The following is a 12,022-nucleotide window of genomic DNA, read 5'->3' as shown; positions in this document are numbered from 1 at the left end:
AATCTGTTGTGTTAACTCACTTTCATCTGACATTAGGTCATTTGTTTAAAATGATAAAATGATAAAGTTGAAGATAAGTAAAGACAAATGATGCAAGGCATTCCAACAATCTAGCCACTGGCTAGATCATCAATTATTTGACATTATACTAAGTATAACGGTTAATATCCGTATGAAAGCATAACTTTTAATACATTTTTATGTTCCAAAGTCAAGTTTTCCGGAGATAATGATAGATTCTATACTAAGATTATCTCAAACACCCAACACTTTAAAAAAAAATAATAAGGAAATGTATCCATTTTAATTTTTAAACAGTTTAATAAATAACAAATAATAATCTTAGCAATTATTTTCTTTTTACATATGGTTAGTAGTGTAAAGTTTAATAATCAATGTATTGAAACAATAAATAGTGATATGTTTTTAAAGCGTTTTAATATAATATATATATAGTACAAATCAGACTATACTGATACAAAATACACTATAAGCATAGAGTTGGGATTAAATGAAAAATGCTGGTTATACGTATTAGGATAATATAAATAATAATAATAATAATAAAATAAAATACAACTACCCATAAAAAGTGTTGTCTGTTTGTTAATTTTGTTCGCTTATGTTTTGTAAATATTACTATTTTACTTTATTTCATTGAATAATAATTTAATGGTTTTATTATTATTTTTAGTATAACTTATATTAAAAAAAATATACATAATTCATTTTTAACCATTACATATATATAAGAATATATATAAATAACACTCATCTGGTATTTATAATAAGTTTGAACAAACACAACCTATTTTCAAGTTAAAATATTAATCTGTTTTAAAAAAATACACAAATGGATGATTAATTGACAAAATTGTTACTTATGTTATTTGAATAATCAGGTCGAAAGGCGGAAAATTGAGTAAAAAAAAAAAACAATATATAAACAGTGTTAAAAAAAGAAAAAAAACAATATTGGAACTAAAGAACTTATGATTAATAAAACAAAATAAAGGTGGACGGAAACTCTTTATAAGTTGAAAACTAATTACATTCTCGTTTTGGCTTTCAACAGATTAAGACGGAAAACAATAATTAGACACAGTGGCGCAAGTAGAAAAATAAAAGGTCAAGCAAGATGACTAATTTACCACTGGTTCATTTCAATTGCACATTAGTTAAAGAAATTTGATTATCTGAAAGCAATAATAATAGTAATGATAATAATAAAAAAAAATTCCTAACGTAAAAAAATCCTACATGACAACTTGAGCTCGGACCGATTAAAATATCATTTTCATTAAAAAATTGGCACTTTTCACAACCTTATGAAAAAAAAAAAAATTAAGTCTAAAATTATTTATGTATAGGGTGTTTTAGTTTAATATATATACAATTGATTTTAATGTCATAGGGTATCGTAAACATTTAAAATGAATGCCTCTGTTCAGCTAGAGTGTATAGAGATGTATGACGTAGGTACAAATCCTTCCTCAACATTGGGAGGTTGTCTTCTAACACGCGTCCATCCATCCCCTTGATCTTGTTCGATGATTAACAGTTGCTCTCCATCAAACATTGGTATTGATCCTTCGCTTGTAGCTAAAACGTTCAATAATAGTATAAAAATTTTGTTATAACATAAATTATTATAAGAATATATAATTGAGGAGATGTATTTACCTTCAAATGCATAGAGAGCGGTACAAGTTCCTAGTGGTGGCAAATCGTGAATATCATAATAAGGTGGAGGATCTTCATCATTTGTCAATGAATTGCGTGAAGCGCCCAAACTTACAGTCTCGCCAGAGTATCGACTGTAATTGTATTGTTGATATTATATTATTAGTGAATAAATTAACTTATTGAAAACTTACTTGTTTAATCCAACAGCAGGTATAGAAACACTGGAATCAGATGCTGAACGGCTCAGAGATTCGTCTTCTCCAAGAGGAGCTCGTCCATCCGGTATAGATGTATTTAGCCTATTACTATACAAATAAGATAAAATACATAATATTATAAACTTCACATTCACGTAATATAGTTAAATTACTTGTGATTGGATAGGTTGTTAGTGCTACCATTGCCGATACCATTATGTTCTGTCAACTCATGTTTGCGTGTACCTGCAGGACTAACATTACATTCAACTTCTTGTAAAAGTCCCTGGTACTTGGCTATGTCAGAGTTGAGTTTATCAATACGCTGCGAACATTCATTTAGTTGACCTTCAGTGGACATCGGGTCACCTAGGGCTGGATTAGATTCGTATACTCCTTTCATTTTCATTAAACCGTCTCTAAAAATATAAAACACACATCACATATAAATATACAATTCATAATTTACAAATTAAACTGTAAGCAATATGTACTTGGCTGCTATTTCTTGGTGTAATTTTGCTTGCATTTCATCTAGTTTTTGAAGAATCTTTTTTCGACGTTGATTTGGTGGTAATTCACTATAATCATCCTTATCACCCGACGATGAAAGATTATTCTATAATAAGTCAACAGCTTTAATGAATAAATGATTAAATAGTATACCAAATTATTTAAAAATAATGTATCATGCTATTATAAAAACTGTTATAAAAACAACCAAAGAAATGATTAACACAAACAAAATAAACATAATTATTTTATTCAAGCTTTCCTTTTATTCCACAAGCAAAAAATAATTGTATAATACATGTGTAATTTAAATTTGTCAATACTCAATAATCATACAATTTTTTAATTAATAAATATTTTTGAGAGATAATTTAAACCCATTAGTTTGATACTATTATTAGTTGAAATTGGTTTTTTGCTTTTGTTAGTAATGTTAAAATCCAAGAAGTTTTAATAGAAGTGAGTTAATATTATTAAATATTAAAACACATCATTATATAAAGTTTATATATTATGTTATTATCCACTATCATTAAAACATAATATTTATAATTATAACTAGGTTATCTTAATCCCTTTATATCCTTGTTATAAAAATATAAGATGACTTTTTTGAATTTGTTATATTTTATTAAGTTTCTAATAATCATCCCTTTTATGATTTTTTAAGGTAAACAGTTAAACATGATATTATTTAATCACACGCTTAAAAAAATATTTTTTAATACCTTTACAGAACTGCATACGTCCATTAGCTTCCAAGTGCATGAAAAACATATAAAGCAAGCGTGATTAGCCATGCAGTTAGTAAATAATATAGTATAATAAAATTAATGTATAAGTTTTAAAATATTTTATATCAACATTATGTACAATAAACCCTAAAATTATGATTGAATTGATTATCTTAAAATAATTATAATTAGGAAATTAACTTTTTTGTTAACAAAAGTTAGCCGATTGACGATTTGTTTAATAACTGTGAGTAAACGACGTTATAATGATTCATGTTGGAAATTTGGAAGCCGTGTTAGTTTAATGTAAACAGGACAAAACAGGACATTTGTAATTGATAGTTAAACTGTGTAACTATGACCATAGCTCGGAGTAGTAGCGTTTGAATAAAAATATATTAATAAAATTGCAATCGCTATTAGGCCAAAAATATGAATGCGGTAAAAAAACAAAAAGGCGCGTCGTTCACTAAGCTCAGTGTCGTTATTATTTGTGTTCCAGAAATACTGACCCGCTCAACGTTTGTATTTTATGAATGAATCGTATATGAACAACCGTATACGTTTCAACGAGCCAAGATTATAATATACAACATAAGTATTTAACATTCATGTATTTCTTTTGAATTATATTTACAAACATATTTGTTAATGTTATTATGGTCAAAATATTATCATGGTCAGGTAAGTATTTCTAAATCGTTAGAAAACGTTGACATTTGATAAAAATACGGCAATGTAATTGTTTTTTTCCCACGGATAATGATGTACTTACAGAAAGAAGAATTGGGGTGGTATTGAGAATTTTTCAAGAAGAGCATATTTTATGTTTCGTTGCGAAACATAATCGGAAAAAAAATAAAAATAAAACCGTTAAAAAGACTACAATGTTATAGTCAAATGATAAGTACATAATACATATTATTATTTTTTTTTTTATTATTGTCGTCATAAATTTCTATAATAATTTGGATGCATAATATATATACCTTGTTGGAGCTAAATATGGCAAACAGACCCACACGCTTTTTCAGCTTGCCGGCCGACATGGTGCCCTTGACGGTCATCGATTCGGACCTGTGGGCGCCAACGCCCGATGACACATAAGTGTTGCCGCTACCCGGTAATACGAGCGGCGTGGATTCACCACCACGGCTCAAATCATCGAATGGGAAATCTCCGGGTGGTTCGAAACCAGATTTGTACCGTTCTATCACTAAAATCGTGTCCTGAAAGTTAAATGAATATTAAAAATAAATGTATGATATGAAGCGCAGCTATCGCAGGTTTATCACACGGAACGAAGCGAATTAACCGCCGTAATTTTTGGTTTCGGTTTTTTTTTTTTTTTTTTAATTTTACAGACTTTTAAAAAGAATTCTTATTTTTTGGTATTTAAGGGAAATCGGTTACATAGTATGGGTGGCTCTAGAATTTAACACAGACAATTTACTATAACAACAAAAATAATTTATTAGGGTACCCTCAAGTTCACTTGGGATGCGGAAGAGAAAAATAATGGTTTAGAAGCCATCATCGTTTAAATTTTAATAATGAAAAAATGTGTTTATGTAAAATTGTACGACAGCAAATACAGCAATATTGTACAGAGTAACACCAGGCATTCTCACATCCATTTTTCCTTTCGTAATATAGGTACATTTATTTAAATTCTGATTAGGTTTGAAAGTTTTAACTTTTAAGTAAATTTAAAGTATTTAAATGTTAGTACGTTCAGATTGTTCTGCGTAAACTTTTCTTATTCAAATAAGCATTGTCCATTTTTATTATTAATTATGGAAAATATGATTGTAAAAAACGAAGGCATTACGCTACAGGACATTCTTTAAATGCTAATCTTAGTATTTAAGAATAGAATATGCTCTTATTAATTATGGATAATTCAAAAAATCAGAATTTGAATAAATGAATTATTAGAGTAATCACTTATTAGAATGTACATGTTTGGAGAATCACTCTGTAGTCTGTATACACGGTACAAACATATAATATATTATCGCGTTGCGGATTTATCGACTTCTACTCACTTGTTTTTCGTTTACTTGATTGGCAGCGTTTATGATGCCGTCCAGACACTTGTTTATGATCGGGAAAACGTTACGTTCCACGTCCGCCGAATGGGCCATGAAATGTCTGACGTTTCGAATGCGTTTCTCGTCGAGTTCCTGCAGCTGCCTGAACACCTCCGGCATCAGCGCTTTGTAATGTTGGCTCTGAATGAACACATAGCAAATTAGTAAACAACAAATAAAGTACATATAAACCACGCACGCGACTAAACGTTGTGTGGCTACGTTCAGGCGTTGAACGTGTCCAAGTTATTATTATTGGACGAGTATAAATATAGTACCTAATACGTTATATACACCGAGATCACGGAGTTGTAAACAGAGCGATCCTTAGAATAGCAGGAATGCTATTAATTTCGAAAATTACCAATACACATTTTTTTTTTTTGAAATGTGTTGATAATAAAAGTAAAAAAGCAAATATTATTTTGCTTTAAGTCATATATATATATATTTAAAAATGTATATATTATAGGTTTCCTTTAAAAACCCGAAAGCTATGATGGAGGTTTATATCGACGGAAACACAAAAAATGAAGAAGAAACCATTAGAAAATATACAATTTATAGGTACTAGAAATGCTTGTTGAAATAAAAAGTTTTACATAGGATGTCTATATACATATATATAAATAAATTCGAACACCTTCCTCCGTCAATTTTTGGAGTACCTATCATCATACCTGAAGCTCATTGGTTTTTTGCAGCTGGTTGGCATACTCGTTTTTCGACTCTTCACAGTGTTGATTTTTGATGGCCATGTTCATCCGTTGTTTTTCCACTTCGGCTCGGGACAAGTTGAGGTCAGCGTCAGCCCGCTGAAAGTTGTCCAGAGCCCTCTCTGCCTCTTTGAACGCTTTCTCGTAGTTTTTCCGTGATCTCTCCAGTGACGCTACCTGGTTGTTGATCATCGCTACATATTTTGCGCTATCCTGAAGCAACTATGACAGAAATTGAAACATACATAAAAATATATATTGGTTATACGTTATCACGGGGTTGCAACGATAGCAAGACAGTAAGACATGTGCTCACAAGGGAGTCTTGCGATTCACCCCGTTCATAAATAGATAACATTACATGTTTAATTATTTTTAATATCCAACATTGGAACCAATAAGAAATATCCAATTTTTTATGTGTGTATAAATAAAATACAATTTGAAACGAAGTAGGTAGATACATATCGCATCGAGCTATTTATTTTATTATTGGCACTTAAAAATATTACCATATTACGTTGTTTACCAGCTATAGATAGGTACCATACGTCGATTATTTTTTTAATAATTCAATGAGCTATTTTTGAACTATAAAAGTATATTCAAAGGTTAGTTATTTAATGACATTTTGAGATTTATGTTCCTAATTAAATTAATTTTTTCAAGATTTAGTGTTTATGTTTCAAGTCGTATTCTGATAACTTAGGTGATCTGATTAAATTGTGTCTTTATAAATATCTTGTAATAAACAAACAGTCGTAGCTAATTTACATTATTGGCGCTAGCTATATTAAAAATAAAAATAATAATATTTAAAAAATGGGTCAGAAAAGTATTCATGTTATATTTTCAAATATTTACCGATTACTAGAAATATTATATACCTTTAGGTATACTAAAATATCGTGTCTACGATAAACCCGAAAGTTTTAATATCTTAAAAGGCTGAAAAATAATTGCGTAGACAAAAATATTCCTTCAAATATATGTATTTCATAATTTGAGACAGTATATTTTTTAATAACTTTATTTCTAGACTCGTCATGGATTGATAATGTCGGTAGTTCATTCAAGAATGTTGCTAACGGCTGGGAAGTCCATAATGAACTGGTCAAAAATCCACATCTTTCGAAAACTTGTCTATATTTAACTATTTGTTTTAAACTATTAATTAATAATATAAACAAAACATTGATATAAATATTACATAGTAAATATACGTATTACCTTATATATTTTAAATAATATGTAAATTGCCTATTTGAATTTTTAATATTAATGTTTTATTTTAACTTAAGAATTATAAAAAAATATATATGTACATACATATGAAAAATCAGCTACTCGTCATATTGTTTTATAATCTATATACAGTTAGAGTTTAATATAAAGGCGTACCTTCTTTCTTTCTTCTTTGATGTCCTTCACTAGATAATTGATTTCCCTGATGACGTCGGATTGGAGATTTTCAGCGATCACTTCATGTTGACCTGCCAAATCGTTTACTTCGCACAACATCGCCTTGAACGCTTTACACGTGCTATACCTAGCATACATACAAAATTAAATAAAAACTATTTAAGACGAATAACAATAAATAATCAAAATAATAAAGCAATCGATTACTAAAGATTATTAACAATAAAATAATAACAATGGGTAATGAATACTACTATTTCGTGAAAAGAAAATGTCCTTATACTATATTATATATACAGTATACACATATATTTATGTTTATAGACGCGTTTTTCGTAATATATAGGTCACGTGTTTGTACTCAAATATTCGAGCGGCGTTGTTATAATTTTCTATACAGCAATTTTGAGAAAAAAGACATGCTCGAAATTGATGAACAATTGGTAAATTTACATATAATAGTATACTAAACGGGTGTCTAGAAAGTTTGGATACGTTTAATTTGCATTGATGTAGAAACACTTTACACAACTAATGAGTAATAACTATAGGCTTGAAAAATACACGAAGACATAAATATATTGATAGTCAGGGTTGGAATGTGTTTAAATAAGTGGTTTTGTTTAAAATAGTTTATACATAAACGTTTAAAAATAAACATACAATTTGATCGTAATTTTTTTTACAAAAAACCTTAAGACAAATATTTAATATTAGAAAACACAATATTTTTATTAATTATTAATATGTAACACAATTCTTGTAAAAACTTCTGAAACAGTTTAGATTTGTTATAAAACAGTTCTTGGTAGATTTGTGTATTTATTTAGGTGTTTAATTTGATTAGACACTATATATAAAGGCATCGGGAAAAAACTACTTAACTCGAATCGTTTAACCCTTTGAGTGCCATAGACGCATATATGCGTCCACCATACAACAACCGTCAAGTGCCATGGACGCATATATGCGTCTTCGCTTGTTAAAATCATTTACTGCTGTTATCAATACTTAAATGTATACCAATAGATTGCAAATTCAAAGACGATTCCAAAGACGTTTAGTAAAAAAATATCGGATAAATAGCAATGAAGTTATAAGTGAATTAATTATATTATATTTTCAGTGATAACCAAAATGTGTTGTTTATCAATTTTTTTTTTTTAACACCGTTAATTATCATTCGTTAAAATGTTAGAAACCACTGAACGCTTAATTCTAAAAGTACAATTACTTTGAAAATTTAAGTCCAAAATTTTTTTTTTTTTTTTTAGTCATTATATTATTCAATGAATAAAAATAATAAAATATAAAAAAATTAAAATAAAAATGCAAAAATAACTTGGTCTGGCAGGTGTCACTGGTCAAAATTAATTTGGCACTCAAAGGGTTAATGACTTTTTAAGGACCAAATATTTTGAAAAGTAAAAATATTAAAAGTAAATATTTTAAAAATGAGGTCTCAGAGTTTCAGACAAAGCTTATTATTTTCAGGTAACTATTAGTGAAATGAAGGAAATGTCCGTTAAGTAGGCGTTCTCTCTAATTCACGAGACTAAAAAGGGAAATAAATAATAATATACATAATATATCTCTAACAAAACCAATTTAAATATTTTTAATTGTCCGCTTATACATTTTCATAATAGGAGATAACATTTAAATATAATAAGCCTAATGAGAAAATTTGAAAGAAAATAATTAAATACCAACGTTAAGTTTTATTTTTAACGAATTTGATTATATAACGTTTTCCCAGACTTTCGAGACGTATACAAAAACGTGAGAATATTTTAATTTACAGCGGTACGAAAGTTTACACTAATTCACCTGCATAGCAAAAAACAGAATTACTTTAAGATATTAGTTTATTTGATAATATATTAATCGTAAAAAAAAATCACTGTCGGAGTTATGTTAATTCGAGTCAATTGTTTGTGTACACCTTTGCGGTTTGACAATATTTCAACCCATTAAATATCTATAATATATAATTATTGAGCGTTCTTAAACGATAGTCGGTTAGGTATTTTTCGATTTTCTTTTTGTCACCAACCATCGGGTATTATAGTACAAAATGGTTCATACTACAAATAACAAATATAATAATAATATACAATACGACACGACTACTCGTTGATATATTTTTATATATTTTATATAGGTATGTATTCGTTAACGACAGCCAAGGACAAACGGATGACCGAATTACGAACAAAATAACATGTTAATCCGTTATCGTTTTCAATAATCGGCATGCACCACCCTCGTTATCGTACCAGAACCAGTCGAATTATTGTATTATTAATAACACTGGGTCGCTTTGACCCTGAAGGATATAAGTATATATATACTATAGTACTAGGTATAGCCGTATAGGATAATTTTAATTGACGAAACATGGGCAAGGAGGAGTATATAGAAGGTCCCCCTTCGGTATCGATCCCCGCGAGTAGTTACGTCATCGTTATAGCCATCGTGACTCACGCGAGCTTTAGTCGTGAAAAAAAAAATAAAGATTCCCCTACACGAACAAAACAATACTTTGAAGGGAAAAAGATACAAAACTATCAAATATACTACAAACAGTACAAATATTTTAAGGCCCCAAAACGAATCCTATTTTCCGGTAGATTCGGGTGAAATAGAAACTTGGGAAATTTTTTTTATCAAATTTACAATTATTTTATAGATTTTAATTACATATGATGAAAGAAAACACTCTTTTTACTATAGAAAAACAATATTTCTATTCTTAATACAGTTAATTTGCATATAGGTAATATGTTAAGAAAATTAGAAAAAACAAAATTATTCATTTTTTTCTAATGTTTATGTTCATGGCAATGAGAATATCGAATCGCGGACGAAAAGTCGATAGACAAAAAGTCCGCTTTAAAAAAGTTGGACAAAAAGTCCGAATTCATTTTTTATAGTCGGACAAAAAGTTCGAGCACATTTTTAGTTTCGGACAAAAAGTCCGAAAATACAAAATATTTTACATACCAATTCATATTTACTTTGAAAATTTAAAAATGCTGTACACATATTATTATATTTTCGTATATAACTAACAAAAATAAAACGGAAATCCACTATATATCCACTATATTATAGTAGTATAGTTAGGTACCTATAATAACGACAAATTTATATTTTTTTATTATAAATATGATATACTATTTTTTTAGTTTTAGTTTTGTTTAGATTGACGTGTTTATAAATAAAATAAATTTTATTGTTTGTTAAAATGTATTTAGTTACAAATAAATTTTGATATTGTTGTTCTAATATGTTGTTATAAATTATATAATTATAAATGAAAATAAGAAAATAGAAATAAATATAATAATATAATGTGTATAATACATAATGTCTATAAACATTTTTAAATTTTTAAAATAAATATTAATTACCTATACAAGATATTTTGTATTTTCAGACTTTTTGTCCGACTATAAAAACTGAAACCGGACTTTTTGACCGATTTTGACGGATTTTTTTGAGTAGAAACACATACTATGATAATGAATTAATAAATATTGTCTTAGTGTAACAGTATATTTCAAGTTCGAATTGTAATAGCACTAATAGATCAATAAGTGTGACCATAAATTCCATACACAATAATGTTATTATTGTTATTATTCCTAGACGTGGTAGGTAGACATAATTGGACTATTGTCTTTTGAAGTACATATTTTATAATATAATAATTTATAATATTTAATTATATACAAATTTATATTTTATATATATATTTATATATTATGTATAGACGTATAAATGAAATTTAATAATAAATTAATAATCAATGATATAATAATTATGTCTTAAAATTATTCGAAAACTAATAATGTCGTATATTAAACTTTATTTTGTCGGAATAAAATTGTATTCCGACTACTCATTTATCATGTAGATAAACAGTGACGAAATTTTAAAATTCTTTGAAGTAAAAACTAAAATCATGATTCATCATATTGGCGGAATGTAGATGCGACGAAAATGTTTGAGGTAAAAATTAAATTTAAATTTAAAATACAGTCGTAATTTGAGTTAATAGTATCGTGTCGCTAACAACTATGGTAAATTTTTTATTATTAATTTAGTAATCTGATTTTAGTCTTGAATTTGTTACTATTAAATACCAATGAAAATTTGATAGAATTCATTGACTTCAATAATAACATACCTTTAAATTTAATAACAATAATTCACTCTCAATATTAAAATAACAGAGCAAAATAGATTCTTATCGTACAAATTGTTATAAGACATCACATGAGAAATTTTAATTTTTAGCCCGTTATGAGTTTTCATGTTTTAATATCTTACATACTTATAAATCGTTTAAAAATTAATGTATCATAAAAACTAACGACGGAGCACAAATAAATGTCTATCTTTTAATAATAGGTCAAATTAAATATTTAAGCTAACAACACAAAATTAATTTTGCTGAACTTAAATTTGATATGTTTTACTTTTATAAGACGAAGACAACAAGAGCCTATCACATGTGGGTCTTAAGCATTAGATTTTTATAATCTCTAAATTATCGAATATCCATAAGTTATGATATAATTTGAAAGCATTGTATATACTTTATAAAAAAATATCTATTTAAATTGAGAGATCATATGTTAGTGGTTGGCATT

The 12,022-nt window shown here is 27.7% G+C and overlaps 1 protein-coding gene across 3 annotated transcripts in view; it reads right to left on the bottom strand.

The window, feature by feature from the left end:
- Positions 1-861: 861 nt before the first annotated feature.
- Positions 862-12,022, bottom strand: part of LOC132929405 (formin-binding protein 1-like) — a 32,209-nt gene continuing 21,048 nt past the window's right edge. The window contains exons 4-13 of one of the 3 annotated variants that reach the window (XM_060994742.1): positions 7,341-7,488; positions 5,904-6,161; positions 5,179-5,364; positions 4,120-4,359; positions 3,125-3,151; positions 2,378-2,502; positions 2,057-2,302; positions 1,878-1,991; positions 1,684-1,817; positions 862-1,602 (exon numbers count right to left, since the gene is read on the bottom strand). In XM_060994742.1, coding sequence (XP_060850725.1) covers positions 1,448-1,602; positions 1,684-1,817; positions 1,878-1,991; positions 2,057-2,302; positions 2,378-2,502; positions 3,125-3,151; positions 4,120-4,359; positions 5,179-5,364; positions 5,904-6,161; positions 7,341-7,488 — 1,633 coding nt within the window. In that variant the 3' untranslated portion in view covers positions 862-1,447. The remainder of the gene's footprint in view (positions 1,603-1,683; positions 1,818-1,877; positions 1,992-2,056; positions 2,303-2,377; positions 2,503-3,124; positions 3,152-4,119; positions 4,360-5,178; positions 5,365-5,903; positions 6,162-7,340; positions 7,489-12,022) is intronic. The other 2 variants (XM_060994749.1, XM_060994756.1) reach the window with 2 other exon arrangements.

The sequence above is a fragment of the Rhopalosiphum padi genome, chromosome 1, assembly GCF_020882245.1.
Source record: "Rhopalosiphum padi isolate XX-2018 chromosome 1, ASM2088224v1, whole genome shotgun sequence".
NCBI lineage: Eukaryota > Metazoa > Arthropoda > Insecta > Hemiptera > Aphididae > Rhopalosiphum > Rhopalosiphum padi.
Note: the sequence above shows the minus strand (reverse complement) of the source record. Positions and strands in the feature narration are given on the sequence as shown.